We start from the raw sequence: 20,371 nt of genomic DNA, 5'->3' as shown, positions 1-20,371 counted from the left end.
TGGAGTTTTAGATTGTTTCTCAACTGTGGAAGTAAAATCTTATTGTTAACTAAGGCTGGGGACACACCAGAGGATTATCGGGCCAATTTAGATCAGATTTGCCCATCCCGACAATCAGAGGGGAAATCCCTATTGGAGGATTAGTTGGGACCGATGGTCAGCACACATTATCTGGTTGTGTGAGGGATTTATTCAGTCTTAACCACACCGATTGACTCCCAGACTGATGTGAGCCGCCCTGATGATATGAAAAATGTTTAATATTTACAATGCGATATCCGCACGGGTCCTGAACAAGTGAAAGGGGATCACTGTGACTCTCGGCTTTAGTCAAATTCTCTTTTTGTGCTTTTTCCTTGTTTTTTTCAGTGTATATTAACGCATATGTGATCACACAGGCTCCTGTTAGATTAGAGGTCCTGACGTCAGCGACATATCAGTAGTCAGCAGGATAATCTCAGCTATATCGTTGTGAGTGTGATATCCTGTTCCTTTCCTAATTTATCTGGTGTGAGTATATTTAGGACTGAGAGAGAGGAACAAATCTGTGGCATCTGTCATGTGATGCAATGTGTTTTCAAAACCTTCTAGTGTGGCCCCAGCCTTAGTTGAATAACAAATCCAATTCTCTACCATGTCATGTTCTGCTCTTGCTCTGTGCCTCTTCTCTCCCTTTTGCCTGCTTTGTTTTGAACCCTAGTCATCTAATTATCTCTCTTTCTGCCGTATAGCTGCTAATTATTGTTTTGCAAGCAAACTTGTATGAATTGAGGCTGTTAACCACAATGGGAAATTGATTCGTTTCTATCTTTATCCACACTGCCTATGGATTTGTGTGTCAACTGAGTCAGTTGGTAGTAAAAAGTTGCATCTTGCTTTTAAAGTCCAGTCTCAAGTCTAGACCTCCTCCCTCATTAATATCAGCAATTATAAGTTCCTGCTACAACAAGTTATATAAAATATATATTTGTATAATATATTTGCCAAATGGTGCCCCTCTTGACATGTCAATAATGATTTGATTCATAAATCAGTTGTTGGTACATGAGATTAGTCATGATGTTCATATACTCAAAGTGTTGAGAAAAATTTCATAACATAAAATATAATAAAACAAATCTTTAAAGTGGGACACATTTTCTTGACAAATGAGTGAAGACCAATAGCGATAATCATGCGCACTCTTATGCGATTTGGCTTTTACTGAATTGGGCTACTTCTCACACAGTTAAAAACACTCAAACTTCCCCAAACTTTGACTATTTATAGACAAACACACTCATTTTGCAGCCCAGATTTCCACTCAGCTTCAAGTATTCGGCGAGAGTTTTAGGGGGTGGGTGCACACTCATTTGCATACATTTGCATGTCATTAGCACTTCAAACCTACAGACTTGAAAGGGTTGCCTTGTCAAGACACTCTAATCTTTCTCTCTCTCTCTCACTCTCTGTCATACTCTCTTTCTCAGGTCTCTGCTCTCTCACACAAGTAGTGATTAAGGAAGCTTGGGACATCAACTACAAAGTTTAACCTTTTGTACAGACTTATAGCAGCATCCGGTATATTGAAATCTGTGACGTGCTGGTGTGTTTTGCGCAGGTGTGTGTGTGCCTGTGTGTGCACGTGCTTGAATATACTATATATGTGCTATATAAGGACAAACATAAGGGGAATATTACTATACTGTGAAACATAAGGAAAGTACATTTGAATCTTACAACTGTTACCATGGTTCAGAGCTGATTTCAATGTAAAATTTCCGATACAATCAGTCCTGTCTGCAGTGCCAATCAAGCAGCTCTATGACTGGCATGACATCATACATTAGAGTTTGTTTTTTTTGTTTTTCTTTTGGACAGAGTTGCTCGTGGTCATAAATACTATATACTATTTTTAAATCTTTTATCTTTTGGGCTATTATGTTTATTAGTATTGTTATTATAATTGGACCAGTAAGTTGCCAAAAAGATAACCTATTGGATGTTCGATTATTAATTTGGGTTAGGGTTAGCACTGGTATTAGTATTTACGTTTTGAATTCTTCGTACACCATCAGTATACAATCAAAGACATGGCCACACAGCAGGCCAGCGTTACAGCAACAGCTTGTGTCTTTATTTACTTCAAAATGTAAGTCAAATATGAACATTGATGTCATCTGTTAATGTAGTGTAGTCATTTTCTCTCTATTAGTGTTTATAACCTACTATACAAATTAACTCACTGGATTGGCTCTAACGATTTTTTTAAGATGCCTTAGGAATAATTGGTGTGTGTGTGTGTGTGTGTGTGTATGTATGTGTGTGTGTATGTTTGTGTATGTGTCAGAGAAAGTGCTACGCTATTATCTTACAATCCAGCAATCAAGGCTGCCTAATTGTTATTTTATACTTGTATGTATCAAGCAGGCTAATGCAACTCTAATGAACTCCTTCAATAATGTTGACTACCAATACTAATTAAATCAAGCCATTCAACTATCAACAATTCAAGAAAAAAAATCAGCATCAACTGTGAACCCCATGAAAATGTAAATCTGTGTGGATAGATTTTCTGTGCATTATACCACTGAAGGATATCAGTGTTTTAGTGTTGATATTATTAAGTTTGACACTGACTGCAATGAGTAAGTGAAACATAGGCTGTCGCACAGGAAAATGCCATTTTGTTGGGACACTTAAAAGGCACGCTGCTCTGCAATACCCTCTTTTTCAAAATATTACAATCTGTGATTTGAGGCACGGTGACAGCATCTAATTAGAGATGGTAGGACCTTTCACAAATTCATTTCCACTGAGATGAAAAGAAACAGCACTGACAAGCAGGAGATTGGCAAACCTGCAAAAAAAATATCAAGATAGCCTCGTCTCCATCAACACCCAACAACCCAAACGTCTTTTCAAAACATGTAATCACTGTCATGCTTCTTACTAAATGTCCATATCCACTGAGCTGTTGGGGAAATGCAGGATTTGACAATGTGGCTCCATTACTTGTGGCAAGATTAGACAGATTCCTTAACTGAAATGCAATTTTGACTGCAGACAAAAAGTGAGAGTATAATAATATATGCTGACTTCCACCAAGCACTTGTGTGTGGCATCAGCTAACAGAAATAAAGGCAGCAAATACTCTATGTTGTGGTTCATTAATTAAAGCCTACTTAGTAACCAATATGTAACTAACCATTTGTAAATACTTTGTAAGACTCTTTGTTGACAGGGATGTTGCAGAGTTATTACTAAGAAATTCATAAGCTAGTGAATCTCTACCTCCTGACCAATGTTTGATCTTTTATTAGCTATTATCTCATCAGGATATCAAGCTTGTAGCCTTTTAGTTTTGAAATTGATTTGAAGATTTTACAGATTCATTTCAAAGCTCAGCTATAGATCTGTCAACTAGCTACATCTCAAAGCCCCTTTGAGCTGGTGTGCAGCCTGGGCTCCTGAAGCAGGTTATACCTGGCCTTTCCAAACTCTTCTATAAAGGCCAGACAGGACCGGGCTTTTCCCTTTCAGGCCCTTAGGTGTTGGAGTGTCCTGCCTGCGAAAATCAGACTGATCTTTTAACCATAAAACTTTTTTTTTTTTTTCCATGCAGGCTTTTATTTTATTTGAACTTCATTTTATGATCCTGCAACATCCATTTAGTCTTCATCAATAACCTACCAGCAGACTTCTGTGAAATCTGTCGACTGAGACAGGGAACAAAGCATTATGGTGGTCCAGGCAAGATTATATAAATGCCTTTAAATCTTACAATGTTGTTAAAAAAGACAGTAAAATGATCATCTTTGCAATGCTCCTTATTTAGTAAAACATGATGGACCTAGCTTTTTAGTATGTTGCTGAAAGTGGAAACAAGAATCAAACAAAAGAGTTAAAGGACCCAGAGACAGCTGAATTTATGTTGAGATGATTTCAATTTTTTTCTGAATTTAGTTGAAGGAAATTCTGGGGCCACTCTGTCTTCGACATCAGCTAGACAGTCAGAGATACTGCACAGCTGAGTACTGTCAGGGCAATGAAAAGAGATGCTCTGCACATAAATAATATGGCCAAGGGGTATTATATGTGACAAAAACAGCATTGGGCCAAGAATTCAACCTTGAGGCTCACCACACATAATCAATGAAGCAGAAGAAACATAATCGCCGATAAAGACCTAAAACGTATTGACAGATAAGCCGTCCAGGGCATTCCCAGAGACACCAGGCGATTCTTCAGTTCATCGTTTATCGTGCCGCAGGCTGGGCGTAGGTCAAGCAGCCATTCATCAGGAGATCATTTGTAAGCCTGAAGAGTGCAGTTACAACACTGTGATGTTAATGAAAACCAGACTGAGTTTCTTTCAAAGATGTTATTTCTTTCCACTGCTTCTAACAGTTGTGATACCACTTTTGTTTTTTGTTTTTACCAAAGTTTCAGAGATGAAAAAGTTACTTTGAAATTGGACAATAATATGAACACAACCAGTGAAGAGATAGCTCCTACAGCCCCCACAGTCTCTTTGAGGAATTTAGTGGGAAGAATGTCTAGCAGACTGTAGGATGATGCAGCAGCTAAAAGGTCCTGCAGTGAAATCGGTAAAAAGTGGCTTCACAAGTACAGACAAGGGCCAGGTTTCAGCAAATAGCACAGGAGGCGTGATTTCAGATTTGATGCCATCAAACATCAACAAAAAGGGTCTACAAGGCGATCGTAGAACTAGGGTTAGTGCTGGTTAACAGAAATGTTTAGTGTTTAGAAGTGTTTGGCTCCTTTATTTTTTATCTTTTATTTTGAATTGGAGAGAACCATTAAGAAACACCACACAATTATTTGTCTAATCATTTCTTTTTTGTTTAACAATTGCCTTCTGCTTTAATGTCTGTGATTGTTTTCTGGGCTGTCAGAGAAGCCTCTTTCTGTCTTAGCTCTGTTAGATAACATCTATCTTTACTGATAAATGGATGTTTATCCCCAATTCGCTGGTAGTTTGCTCAGTTACATGGATTAAAGCACTCTGTTGCATGATAATTGATCCCAGCATGAGACGGGGAGGAGTGAAACGATGGGATCTCTTTCTGCTTCTCTCTGTCACCTCCCATTTGTTACTTTACTCTTTAATTCAATTCAAATTCAAGAATGTTCTATCAACAAACGTGGCAATTTCTCCCGGTGCATTTCCAAAACAACCCCCCTGTGAGAACATGCCAATTAGAAAGAACACATCAGGAAAATAAAGAATCATGTCAGATGATTTAATGATGAAATATCACCTTGGTTAATTACCCCCAACTGCACCTATTTCTTCTATTATCTATTATCTTTCTATTCCATTAACTTTCCTTCTCTGTTCCTCTTTCAAATGGTCTCCTCTTTCCTTATTTTGCTCTATCCTCCACCCTTTGTCAACTAATTCATGATAGACTGATTGATTTTATTTGATGTGTTTCTAAGAATAAAGAGTACAAGCAGCAGCTCAAGTGAAGCCAGTAAAGCATTTGAAGATGGGAAAACTGCTTAGGGTGACACAAATAAGTCCTGGGGCTTATCTCCATTCTGGTCCTCTGATAGAGAGAGAGAGAAGGTAGAGAGAAAAGAGAGAGAGAGACACAGGGAGTAAATAGAGGAGGGGCATGGCAATGTCATGGATACAGAATAGAAGCTCATTAATGTCATTTTCATTAATTAAGCTCATTAATCTTATGTAAATCCATCACCTATTACTATTCCATGAGAAATCACAGCATCTTAACATGCATGTAAATACAAACTGCTTTGTATTATGCACCGTAAACACACAAACAACACCTTAGCAACTGTTACTCAGCATTAGCACCCCTATACCCCTATGAGGCAGCCACCAGAATACTGCTTGTTTTTGAAGCCATTTCTTCTACTAGCTTTTAAAACCCACTAGCTGAATATAAAAATGTTTCCTTTCCCATGAGTGTCTAACCCTGTAATGATAAGATCAGTGGAGCTCCCTCTGGTGGAATGCTGATGACAGTCCTTAACACAGTTACAGAGGTATTTCTGAACATCTCACTTACACTCTTCTATGCACCAGAAATAACAACATTAACCTTGAGAAATCTGATACCTTTGAGATGGGAGTGCATCTCTAGTCCCTCTCCTCCTTTGTTGCTCCCTTATTAATAAAAATAAACGTTTGATAATGACAAACCGGATAAGCCTACGACCTGTCCCTCTCTCTACCTTTTCCAGTACTGTCTGTTCTGGAGACAGACGACAGAGAGACGGACACAAGTAACTAGTCCTTGAGAAAACCCCCCAGAGACTCCATCTCTTCTTGTATCTCCATGTGCTGGGTACAAGGAGATATCAAAGCCCGCCTTCAAAGTGTATTTATGTTCAAACATGATGATTTAACTCTGTGCCCTACATTCTGTATGTCCAGCACTGCAAGTGATCTAGCCTAACCATCAGTAATGAGAAAACAGCTGTCATCCTTCACCAGCTGAGTTTACAGTGGAAGGACGGAAGGAAGTAAAGCAAACGGAAGGAAGGAAGGAAACTAACTGGGACTGTACCAGCGCCTCTGCTACCAAATCCACAGCAGTCTGTTCATGGTAGTTAGATTCAAATGCGCTGTCTCTTCTTTATCTGTGGATTTACTGTACATCTGTGTGTGTGTGCATGTGATGAGGGGGAGAGAGAGTTGATGAGAGACATTGTGTGTGTGTGTGTGTGTGTGCGTGTGTGTCTCTGCCATAGCTTGTTTATGATCTTCCTCTGTGATTGTGACTGTGTGCAAGTCTCTGCAGATATGAGACTTGCAAATGCAAAAAAAAAAACATCCACTGATAAAATGTTTAACACTCTGTGGTGGTTATTTTGAAATTTCATCATTTATCAGATGGGTAATGTAGATCGCTAGCTGTAAAATTAATATTTTTCAGGCATTTTCAAGGCACATACCATGTACTGATGTTATTGGTTTGAATTAGTACAAACCCTTTTTCTTCCGCCTTTCCTGTTTCCCTCTACTTTGTACCATTTAGATAAGATAAAGAGATTTGTGCCCAACCTTTTCATAAAATGTTATCAAGCTGGTGTCAAAAAATGATATACTTTGCAGACAATTATAGCAACCTATACCAATTTAATAGCATATGACACACCTTGTAATACTGTCTGATATAAAGGTGACTTGCTTGCCAGTGACAAGAGAAGTTCAATTTAGAGGACCAATTTTCTTTACAGAAATGTAAAACAGTACATTGGAGACCAACGCCTAGTGCACAGCTTTGCAATAATTGTCTGCAGGCATAGGGGATTTGCTTGACAACACGTCTGTCCCATGCTCATTAAGAGTTATGGCTAGGAAAACAAAGCAGCTTTGTTAGCTGAATATGGACACTTGATTCCTTCATCTGCAGCGTTTGCGACGGGCCTGCAGAATCTAAAATAAGAATGCTGATCCGAGTCAGAGGCATGGTTGGAGAAATTAGCTATGCACAACCATGTACATTAAGTGTAAATACAGTGAGGTTTGCTCGTGTTGACAAAACCTGGCTGCACAGATGTCCATAGGAGCCCAGTGTTTGGAACTCATCGCTCACATATTGCAGGCAAGATGTTTATAGATACCATCTAGCCTGATATATCTATCTAGCCCACTATAAAATGAGGAAAACTCTGTCCTTCTGTCTGTCTGTCTGCATCCATTTTGCTCCTCAATGGGTTGGCCAATCAATCTGAAACTGCACATGGGCATTGAGCATTGGCATAGGCAGGGACTGACAAAGCTGATTTTTCCATTTTCCCAAATTTACGCTGTTTATGAGCATTTCTGGCAAGTCTGTGCGGAGTTGTGGCGCGCGCATCCCCGGAAGTCTGCACGTAGTTGTGGCGCGTGCATCCCCGGGTAGGGACTAGTTCAGACTGAATGGCCATTTCGTTACCACTCCATTATTCAGCATGAGATTGCCTCCTTGTTAGCCGTTTTCTGTCTGTGTGTGTGGGGGGGTTGATTTTCCCCGAACCAATCACTAGTGACTGACGTATCCGGACGCTCTGACGTTATTTTTGGTGACACTGATGCTGGCCGTATTTACTAACTTCACCAGGAATGTTGGTCATTTTTGACAAAAATATCAACTTTGCAAAGACAATATGTTGGTTAAGATTTCAACATATTATTCTGCCGAAATGCCACAGAAAAAACGTTACATGAATGGTTCAAACTTTAGTCCCACCCACAAAGGCGCTGATGGGCTCAATTGTTGAATTGTGAACAAGCCGTTGAGTAGAGCAACACCAGACTCTCTGAATCACTCGACAAAATCTGAAAAGTGGGCGGGACACGATTCAGGAGTCTGGAGCCAGGCCAACCATCCTCTTCTTACTGGTCAGAAAAGAGGAGGCAATTTTACATTTTGGGCAGCAAAATATTCTCTCAAGGGATTCACTTTTAACAGACACTAATGTGGTAACTACCCAGTATCAAGGTATGACGAGGTGCCAGTGGTGGGCCTGTCATGGGATGCTGCCCACAGGTAAGTCTGCTCCCACATTTATAATTATGTTGCTTTCCTACAACAGTTGGGTGGGGTGGTGGGGGGACATGGCCCATTGGCTTTAAGCCTGGAGAATGTCCTCCCTGGCAGAATGGATCAGCAGAAGAGCGACAGCAACGTGGATTAGTGCAGCCTGTCAAGGTCTGACGGTGCAGTGACAATTTAATCGCTGAACTGGCTCCCCGCAGAAAAAGAAAGATGAGAGGAAGAAAAACAGGAAGGAAAAGTTAAAAGAGGCTGTGGTCTTCATTTATATGATTCGTTTTGTCGTATCAGATCCTGTTAATACTGCTGTCAGCATCTCCTGGGTCCTGGGAAGAAACACATACACAAACAGGCTCACAAAGACACAGACAAACACACACATGCACACTCATGCTTAGCTTACCTCCGATTCTAACCCTAAAGCAAACTACCAGCTATAGAAATAGCTCTTTTCCTCATGAGGACCAGAGAAATGCAGAGATTTTTTTCCTATTCTTTTAGATTTTCTGTCCTCCCTCACAAGAGTAGATGAATGTGCCCCAGGCTCGTGCACGCAAACACACACACACACACACACACACACACACACACACACACACACAAACATAGTGTAAGCACTTTAGTTTGCTGATAAAATACTGAACTGAACTAGTTATCCATCTGCACAGATGGGTGTATGAGAGTTACACAGACAAGCTCAGTTCATTTTAAATGAAGATAGGAATGAAACAAATGAATGTTCATTTCAATTTGCATTAATATCTTATGTCAACATAGCTTTGGATGAGGCAATCAAATGTGCATATTCTCTCATTAATTATTTATGACAGCAGTCATTCATACCATTACGCGGCAATTATTTTAATGATGTCTAATCAATCACAATCAATGCAAAAGCCTGCACAAAATATATTGCAAAAGATGTGAATATTTGTAAAAGCAAGCACAGTTTAAGTGAGTCGACAACCATTTTTTTCCTGCTGCTGGTCTCGCACTAATGAGGGAAGAAGTTACCATGGTAATAGTGAGACAAGAGCTACCTTGAGCTTTGCAAGGCTTTTTACACGCATACACACACACAGAGGGTAGTGATTTCATCCTCCATGCTGAGGAGAAAAGCAGAGCTGTAAAATATGTAAGGATAAATAACAGTATGCTGAAACCATACAGAAGCCATTAGGCAATTCTATTTTATTTTTGCAATCAACATCATTGCAGGCAAATCTCCCCTGCCACCTATTCAGTGCCTAGTTCTCTGGTCGTAATTGGGTCAGAACCTGAACATCCAGTCACAGCCGGGGCGGGGCTATTCCCTGTGCTTTGACTTTGCCTTGACAACTTGAACTACAAGCTATTTAAATGCTGAGAGTACACTGAAACGTTATTTTGTAAAATAAGGTAATGAAGACATTATAAAGAGACAATAGAAAGGACAGTGATTGTCCTGAGATCCAATTCCCCTTCTATAGCAGGTTTGGATCAATCCCTTTTGTTGACAAATAAACACATCACAGGATGAGTTCAAGATTTTTTTTTTATTCTAATGTAACCCTCTTTTCAATTTAGATCTGGAGAAAAATATGTTTTCATTGATTATCTTATAGACTTGTATGATAAATACAAATCACGTGTATGATAGATACAAGTCAATAAGATAATCAATTAAAAAATGTTATTATTCAATACTAATACTAATACTAATACTGATACTACTAGTACTACTACCACTACTACTACTACTAATAATAATAATAATAATACTAATAATAATAGATTACCGGATAATAATAATAAAAAAAAACACAGTACTCATACACACAATGCCTGGTTCCCAAATCATGTCTTTCCCACTCATGTCTCTCTGTTCCAGGGTGGCATCATCAAGCTGTGTCAACTATAAAGCGATCTTGCAGCAGCTTTGCATCATCTGTGCAACGCAAGTGCGCCCCTCTGCTGAGTGTTGTTGACACAGTGCCAATAGAAATTTGGAAACATTTTGTCAAAGGGAGAAATGTATTTTCAGTGACGGGAGGCCATTTTTACAACTGATAGTTACTAGCAACCAAGAGGAACATTTTCCATGTAGTAAAGCTTTGCGATTATACAGCATGGGCTGGTAATATAGCAGAATAACGTATTCATTATGTCAAGTTTCATGAAGCTGACTCAGTAGGTTTGATTTCAGGTACATAAAGCATGAATGGATGCCTATTTCATGCCCCATCATGAAAAGACGACTCACATCATGCAACTGCCCATATTGCAATCAAGGATTCACATCCTTTCTGTATCGCTTTGCTGGAGTGAAGCACACACATTAGGTTATCAACACTTGAATGTTGTGATCGCTGCTGTGCGCCGCCAAAAAGTCACACTACACAAGCCTGAAAGTGGTGGCCTGAAGTATATAGAAAATATACCATACTAGTATGTAGAATATACATTATCCTCCAACCCGGGTAACTCCATGCTTTTGGGTTGTTGAGGACCAGAGGGGGTAGAATTACACAAATTCCTTACTCAAGTAAAAGTACAAATACTCATCTAAAAATATACTTGGGTAAAAGTTGAAGGACCATATAAATCCTTTATTCAAGTCAACATGGTCTTAAATTAGTATAAAAGTAAAAGTAGTCTTCTAAAAAAGACGTTTCTAATGTACTAAACTGGCTCTCTGATCCTCTGAATCACAGATGAGAGAGAGTCTGCACCTCAAATCACTAACGATGATTCTAGCACAGCTGAATTCACTAACATTAATCCTTCACTCTCTTGTTGCTTCTCTCTTCTTCGTGTTGCTTCTCTCTCTGTCCCTTTCTCTCCTATTTGGTGGTGTCCCTTGGGTGGTACTAGCAGCCAATCACATTTGGCATTTGATCAGCTGCTTCCGGAATGAAAGCTGTCTGATGCAGAAAAAATAAATAAATAAACAAATCACTTGAAGATTTCCCAAGAGTAACAAGACTGTAATGAGTAGAAAGTATAGATTTTCCTTTTGAATGTAGTGAGTAAGAGTGAAAAGACTTAAGTGAAAGAAAAACTCAAGTAAAGTCCAAAAACTCGAAAATCTTACTTAAGTACAGTAACAAAGTATTTTTACTTTGTTACTTCCCACCTCTGAGAGGACATGTCAGCCTGGTGCTGTTGAACCCTCACAAACTCAACACCTGCATCACTGAAGAGACCCGCTATCTCTCTAGGTACTTGTTTGTAATAAGATCCATGAAAAAGGCACAAACAACATTACTCAGGGTGGAGGGTATCACCAGTGAGAGTCGTGCTGTGAATGGAGGGCACCCATGCAGACTGATGAGTCCTAACACAGTTATTTTGATAAGACATTATTAGAGGCCATAAGGTCCTGTTTCGTCTCTGGGAAGACTTTAAATGGCCCTGGCAAGCTCTGCCCTACTGAATTACACACATGCCCCACAGAGGAGAGCTAACCAATGTTCCTGACAGAGCATTACTCATTGTAACCACCAATTAACCTCCCAATAACTCCACATTATAGAATTGTCACCATTTTCCAAGCTTTTAAAAGGATGATTAAAATAAAATAAAAAAGCACACACAAGACACAAAATTCAATAACATAATCCATCTCATTTTGCACATTCATTTCAGCTGAAAAACGTCAGTAATAGTTACAGATATGGGAAGTGTCTACTCCAGCTAAATAAAATTGTTGACCTAGTTATCATTTTCATTTGTGAGCCATGGTGTGCACATACTGCAACCTGTGCAGCAGGATGGAAATTAGTTGTCTAGCAGCTAGCAATGCTAATAATCATGATCGATGATCGGGGAAATACAGAAACGAGAGACCGAGCCTGATCTAAGAACTTGGAGAACAGAGTGTGACAGCAGCCTCATCCAACCACCCTATATTCTATATATTGGTTGAAATTTGGTGTGGTTTGGTGACTCAAGCCTGCAACATATTTGGTAACTGAATTCAGTGGCGGCCAGTCAATAGAGAGTGCCAGGGTGCCACCTTACTTAAGCTTGCATTGAAAAAAAAAAAGTTATTTTAGAATATTTTTTAATAAAATTAATTCAATATTTTGTGACTCTAGATTGTGTACAAATGCATTATCTCTGCAATACATTTTTTTAAATTTTATTAGTGTGTAGATATTTTCCAAACGGTCTCTTTTGCCACAGAACTCTGATAGTTGCCACTGTATGCGGGTATGCATGTGTTTTCCTATTGTGGATGGAATTCATTGAAGGTTTTTACAAGGTTAGCTGGCAAAGTAACTATTTGGACTTGCTTTTTATTGGATTTGGAGGGTTAAGCTTTGATTGGGCTGGAAAATGTCAATCCGATCTGGCAACACCACCACAGTTAGATAATCCTGCACACAGATTACTTGTGTATGTAGCGGAGTAGCCATCAATTCCTTCCGTTTTGTGCAACCCATGTCTCACATATAATGAACATGGCAACCGATACACAGGACTCACTGTAGTGTATTTGGAATAGCCTATTTGTAAAATCTCCAAGTTAGTGCAGATGATTTAGCAGAGATAAAAGCAGTGTCGATTGTTTTGCCTCGTCTGAAAACACCTACTGCCACTTATTGCTTTTCTCTCTTGAGGAGACCTCTGTGCCGATCATTTGGCTGGCATGGCCAAACATTCTGCTGTATCCTTTCCTGCTGATGAGTCTCACCCACTCCAGTCAGACTCAGACAGCAGGGTGTCTCATTTCCATGGTCCAACTCACCCTGGCTGGTGGAAATAATTCCTCTCATTCACACCCAGCCTTGCGTCCTCCCATTACACATGGATCTGCTGTCGTAAGCAGATTTACCATCACTCAGATCAAGTGGCTCTTTGGGCTTGGTCTACAAAACCAACCATAATGCAATATACCCCACTGTTGCAACCATGCTGAGTGCTAAGGCATCTTGATTATCAAATGTTCTCCTTAGTTGATTTCTATTCATTGATTTTTGCATTATAGTATTCTCCTATGAATATCTGAACCTGAACATTGGTATTGATACTTTGTATTTATTTCTGCATTTATTACAAATGCCGTCTTTGCACAATTACCACTTCAGTAACTTGCACACCCATATGTCACTTACCATTTCTGCACATGACATCACATATTAGCCTCAAGCAGTGTGTCTCAGCCCCAAACACCTCAAGACCTGTGAATTCCTGTATATTTATTGTATTTGGTGTATAAGAAGCCACAGCACTGGTGTGGAAGTAGGTCTTAAATTGACATTTGCATGTTTATTTTGGGAGCTTCATTAGCATTGGCGAACATGAACATCCGGCAGAAGGGGAAAGGAGGAGGAGAGGGAAGAAGGAAATGTTTCATAACAAAAATAAATTGATTTCAATGTTCAAAACTGTGCTATCATCCAATGATTCAAGCGTTTAAAGATTGTTCTGACATCATTACTCGTCCAGTGTTGGAAAACATCCAAACATCTATTATGCTCTTTCTGGTTCTCTCCTCCTGGCTATAGCCAGGAGGAGAGAATGACGTCAACGGAGGCAGCAATCATTAAGCGCTTACTCTTCTGTACTATAAAATAGTCAGACTGAAGAGATCATGAAGATGTTGGTCAGGCGTTGCTTGGAGAGGTGATTGATCAACTGCAATATCTCTAGCACCCTAAAACTGAGTGTCATCATCTGCCTTATATTGAACTCCTTTTCTTCAAGAAGCATCCTCTGCCTTTTTAGTTCTATCCATAGCTGTGGATGGACAATGGCTCTCCTCTTATCTGCACACACATTACGCCTCCCAGTAATAAGGGTAGGAGTCAAATTGTAGATAGGATACCTTATATATGGCATAAAGATGGCAAAGGCATTTCTTTGATCAGCATGCAATAGCCTCATATGCTATAGTGTATTGCACACTGTCAGCCATTTACTGGAAGAAAATTAGGCTTGCAGAACCTTCACAAGTTTAATTTCTACCAGAAATAAAGACTGTATGGATCTGAGTTAATTTTCCCCAAACCCCATGCTTTAAATGAATGTACTAGTGGTGCTTCCATTTTGTCGTTCCCAAATTACTTATTGCAATTAATCTTCAACATCATTCAATTTTGTGATTACTTCCCCGCTAAACCCCTTCCTGAAAATCACAAGAACATCTGGGTTCCATCCAGTAGTTAAACATTAAACACCATCAACAAGATAGTGATTTTTGAGTCAGATGATAATATTTTTCTGACTTACAGTCTGAACTTCTCCCAGCAAAAGAAACAACCTTTCACTAAGAGTACCCACAACCCTGTAATCATTCTTTCACACAACAGGCACCCAGCTCAAGAGAAATTGGCTGACAGTCCCTCTAGGTTAGGCCCTGAAGTCTTTCCTCTTTCCTATACAGTCAGGGATCTACCACTAATTATAGCCCAGAGTGTAGTTGCTATAGAAATCTCCAGGGTTTCTCGATGTTGCTGTCACAAAAGTGGTACGTTCCAAATTACTGTGTGAGCCACCATAATATGACTTGGAACAAACCTCCAATCTTGCTCTCATCAATTAACTATTCTCTTGCTATAACTTCTTATTCTGCCTTGTGCATTCAGTGCAATGAAAAATACATAGAATTACATGCTATGTTCTGTGATGCAGTGGCAGAAGGACACCATTAGCCAGATCTCAGAATATGAATACTTGAATCACTATGAACTTATTTTATGTTATATTCATATTATATTAATATAGTCATATTTTTTTGTCATTTAAATTGGTCTGAATCTGAAATTAAATTGTTACTTTGTTGTACGTTTTCATTGGTTTGGTTGTTTCTCCAATTGCCAAACAAAATTTATAAGCAAGTCATGTGATTGTGGAAGGTCAGGTGCTTATTAGAGAAAAACTTTGAATCTTAAGAGTCTGCAAAAATCTTTAATAGTATTATTTAGGTTGTCGACTTGATTGTCAGTGATTGATAATGCATGTGATTTTTGAATGACAATTCCCTGGCTATTCTTCACCTGTCTTTTGCTCAGCTTTGTATTTTTCAGCTGAGAGGCTTGACTCTCATGCGTCATTTATAATGCACCATTTTTTAGATGAAGATTGAGGCCTTTACGTTATAGGGAGGTCTTCTAATGAGCTGTTTTTCGATTCAGCACCATTCAACCCTGACAGAAAAATTCCCAGCATCTATTTTGAAAGTGATATGATATCAGACAGATTGCTGAGTTGAGGTGGCATTGCATCTAGCAAGCATAGTAAACAATTGGAAGCCACCAGGGGAGCAGACATGCGGGGACATGAAAAGAAGAGAATAGCTGTAAGTCCACAGGAAGAATTTGCTCCTCTTGCATCATAACTTATATGCTCTAATATATGTGTTTTATATGAACAAATAATAACTCATACTGTTGCATCTGTGTAGTCTTATTAGTACGGTGACATAAGGCTGCACCAAACCATACTATTACTGCAGCTGTTCCTAGAACAAATAAAGGAATTTAATAGGCTATTAACCTCTCAAGATATTATCTATAAGGCGTACGTTTTATGCTAAATCAAAAATCCAGCTATCACTAATATGAAGAAACATAACTAGGTGACATGACAGATAAATACTGACATTTAACAAGACGAGTACCTATTGCAAGCAAGTAGGTTTGCATGTCAAAGGCATTAGAAACAGTCTAAGAGTGTATATGTTTTTGGAATAAATAGTCTTGATTTGATTTAATACTTAATTAAAAATAAAATAATTTAATTTTTAGTTGAAAGTCACAGTCTTCCTTGGATACATGTTTACATGGGTTACCACTATTTATTCTGTTGGCCAGGTAGAGTGTGAGTGACATGGGAGAAGAAAGAAAACGGCAAAGAAATAATTTGCTTTTAAGAAAGATCAAAGGGGGATTCAGCACCAAAGAGCCCCCCCTTTAGACCTGGCATTAAAATGCACATCGTACAGAAGAGGTCGTCCCAGACAATATATGCCAAGGTTAATACCTGAGGAGAAGGCAGTTTTATAAAATTGCTGTGATCACTATTAAAAGTTTTGTCAGACCAAATTGACGACAGAGATCTTGTTCCCCATGCGCTGTTGGATCTGCATGGAGCGTTTACATAGCTGTTCTATGTGGTTTGGAGACTCAATTGTATTTAATGTGGCCAAATGCATCACTGGCCGCCTTCAGTATGGTTTGGGCAGTTGGGTCCTGATATACACAAGAATTTCCATATGTTTTACCAGTACCCCAACACAGTCTGTTAGGTTTGAAATAGAGGCTTGAATCGAAAATGACACCAAGGTTACTGATTGGAGGGGAAGGGCAAACTCAGGAAACATCAATGCTCAAGACAGAAACTAAATGCCACACACACACACACATACACACACATTAACACACTCACCTGCAGTGTCTGTGAACTCCGGCCACAGTCTCAATGATGGAGCACTCTCCCTCGTTTAGACAAAAGGCCAGGTCCTTGTCTTCCACACATGGCTTGAAGACCTCTGAGCGTAGACTAGGGATTGTGGGGGCCACTGCTAGAGATGGAGAAGGAGAGAGAGAAGAGAGAGAGAGAGAGAGAAAGATCTAGTTACTACTGGACAGAAAAAAATTAAAAAAAACAAAAAACAAAAATAAATAGAAGTCATTTTTCTCATTCTTTTCATCATAGTTCATTCGTGCAGGAACTTTTCTCATTTTCTGAATTAGGCCTAATCTTTTTAAACTGCTGCGGTGTGTGGCATGCCATTATGTTTGCTTTGTATTACTGAACAGTTTTTTCCTCCTATAGTCATTTCCTTTTGTACTGAAATGCCCACTCTCCTCAGATGGAAATAGAAGACTTCATTCTTTGTTGATTTATGAAACTACAATGGGCTGAAGGCAAGACGTCACTCTGCAGAATAGCTTGGGGTGTAATGTCCTTCATTACAGGAACGAGTTCATTGAACAATTTCTGCGTGAAGGTTTGATGCGATAGAGAAAGTGAAGTGATGATGTAAAGTGTGACAGACTGTGGCTAAGGCAGGGTAGCAATTATATGTATGTGTAGGTGTATGTGTTTCATTTGTTGATATTACAGTATTTTCACCAGAATACCTCAATGAATTTCTTGGTTTGCTGCACCAGTACACACAGAAAAATCTCCATCTTAACAAGTCATTTACTCTAATATTGAGTCCTAAAATCGTAATTTTCTCAAAATAAGTGAAAAAATCTCCCAATGGCGTTAGATAATTTCACTTGTTTCCAATGCGAATCAATTTGTTTCAAGAATTTTGTAGAATAAAGTGTCATATTCTTCATAATAGTGCAGTGATCTGCCTTATTCTGACAGATATTGACACTAATTTCTAGAAAAATCCTGAAACACGTGAAACTGCATTGGAAACAAGTCGAGTTATCTCATCCCATTGGCAGAATTTTTCTCTTGGTTTAAGAAAAATAAGATTTGAAGGCTAGAATATGAGACTAAATGACTTGTTAAGATGGAGGTTTTTTGCAGTGCATTGTGTATAAACATAGAACTGAATTACAGAGGTAAGGAAGTGCGATAATAATATGTTATTACTACTACACAGAGGTAGGACGGTGTTGTAGCTTTAATTCTGTTCTTCCAGCCTGACCCTGAGCCGCTCTCACATCAGGAGCGCGGCTGCCATGTACAAGCACTGCAATGCAGGTTCTCCACCTCGTGAAATACGCACAGCTGTCAGGCATGTGGTCACGGCTTCAAACAGTATGTGCTGGCATGTGCAAACACACGTCAATAAATACATGCAGATTATCCAATAGAATTCAATTATGCACATGTGCACGTATGTTGGCATATACGCACATATACAGTGACAAAGAAATTATTCATTCATTCCATCTTGTTGTCAAGTACTGAAAATTGGATTGACTGGTATTATGCTCAATACCTTGCCAATACAATTGGATTACACCTCTGATTCTGCTTTCATCCATTTACATACACACACGCACGGATGCACATACAATGTACACACACACACACACACACACACACACGGACACACTGCTCTGTCAGAATAGGCTTTGTGTGCTTTGTGTTCCGCACTTCTGTTGGCCAATGGCCTTTCTCAACTGCAGGTTCTCGTGACCAGTCGTGTGTAGCAGAATAATAACTTGGTAATCCGTTTGTTGCGCCCCGGTGTCCAGTTCAATCCAATGTTTTGTTTATGGCCATTGATCGATAAATCTGGGGCTCCTGATGTGAGACCCAAGAGATGATGAGAGATCAGCAGGAACACAAAAAGAGATATGTGGCGCGCCTGGGGCCGACCATCAGTCTGTTAGGGCAAAAACTTTGGAAGATACCATTTAAACCATTTATAATTTAAATTCAGTGCAACCTCTCTTATGGTAAAATGATGCATTTAAAAGTAAAATAAGATATGCTGACAGTGGTGCATGTTGTGCTTTTTGCTCACTATTCTGTTTCCTGCTTCTTAAAATCAGTCGTTATTTATTGACCCCAAGAGTCTGTTGCATATGAAAGTAGGCCTGCAACCCAAACTGACTCTTTCACTCTCTAGGCTTTAAAAGGCACTGGATTACATCGTGTATTATTAATTCCACAAATTCCCAGTGTGTAATGTTCAAAAGGTTATCTATTCCAAGATGCAACTTTAAGAATAGAAAATAGAACACAACAACCCTCTGTGGTATACATGTCCCCGGCAATAATTGTCATCATGTTTTCAGTCTCTCCTAGCTTTTCTTCACCAGCATTGACCACATCTGAAAACTAAGACTTTGGATATACAAAGACAACACCCCCTTGTTAGATCAGTGGTCAGGTTCAAGCGCACAGGTCAGAGCTTTTCAGGCAAAAGAGGAAATTGATTTTGCTCTGTAAGCTTCAACATTGATATATTTACAGGAGCAGAGCCAAGGTCATCCAAACACCACAGGCCCTTTTTGTACATCTGCATCAAAGGTAATCTTCTCCGTACTCAAATGTTTCAAAAACTAAGGCTATATTCCTATGAAATCACAACAGACTTGTCACCTTATCTAATTTTAGTGCAGAACAATTCAGTGTACAAAGCTTTTGCAGATCTATTGGTACTGTATTCTTTTCTGTATGGAAAGTGGTTACATTATTTAATTGTTCACATGTTGTAAATAGAGCTGAGGGGTAAACACTGAACCATAGAATCCATCTGGATCCATCTGGAGTGTTGGAATCTGAATTCAAGCCTGCCTATCAAGCAGCTATATCCATGTAAATAATTAAGAATTATTTTGAAGTGGAGCTTAAATGTGAACATGGTGTATCCATCAAGATTTGTCAAGACCCCACACAGCTCCCCAGTAAGTCAAAGTTACTTCATACTAGCACCTTTTGCCTATTGGTTCTCTTTTTTAGATAGATAGATGGTGAATGTGCCAGTTTCAGAGCCAGTGGGAGGCTTCAACACAGCTAACATGTCAGACTAACTGTAAATTAAACATATGCACTGATGTTCAAATGATTTCTAGAACGGCCAATCTTTGAAATGTCCTGTGGTTTTCAATATTGCACTACACCTGTATCGATGAATCATTTTAATATCACTCATTAAAAGTGGGAAAGTAAAAGCAGTATTTTATCAGCTAGCTCCCCATTTCCTTAACCAAGATCTAATCAGAAGTGGTTGGCCTCTCATCTTTCATTCTGCAGACAAGAGGCTCTGCTCGCCTTCACTGGGGTGTAAGGGTCTACAAAGAAACATATATTGATTATCTCTCAGAAATCTGCAAAAAATCCTCCTAAGTCCTAAAGGATTACCTCCACTCTTTCGCAAACTCTATTGGCCACATCCAGGGACAAGTCATCTCCAGACACATTTGGCCTTCAGCAATGCAATCTGTTAA

At 39.2% G+C, this 20,371-nt stretch overlaps 1 protein-coding gene across 1 annotated transcript in view; it reads right to left on the bottom strand.

Moving 5' to 3' along the window:
- The window catches only part of nrg3b (neuregulin 3b), a 178,582-nt gene that overhangs the window by 72,048 nt on the left and 86,163 nt on the right, over window positions 1-20,371 (bottom strand). Inside the window, exon 2 of the mRNA XM_071920354.2 lies at window positions 16,890-17,025. Coding sequence (XP_071776455.1) covers window positions 16,890-17,025 — 136 coding nt within the window. The remainder of the gene's footprint in view (window positions 1-16,889; window positions 17,026-20,371) is intronic.

The sequence above is a fragment of the Centroberyx gerrardi genome, chromosome 20 (genome assembly GCF_048128805.1).
Source record: "Centroberyx gerrardi isolate f3 chromosome 20, fCenGer3.hap1.cur.20231027, whole genome shotgun sequence".
NCBI lineage: Eukaryota > Metazoa > Chordata > Actinopteri > Beryciformes > Berycidae > Centroberyx > Centroberyx gerrardi.
The sequence above is the reverse complement of the archived record's forward strand: the minus strand, read 5'-3'. Positions and strand labels throughout refer to the sequence as shown.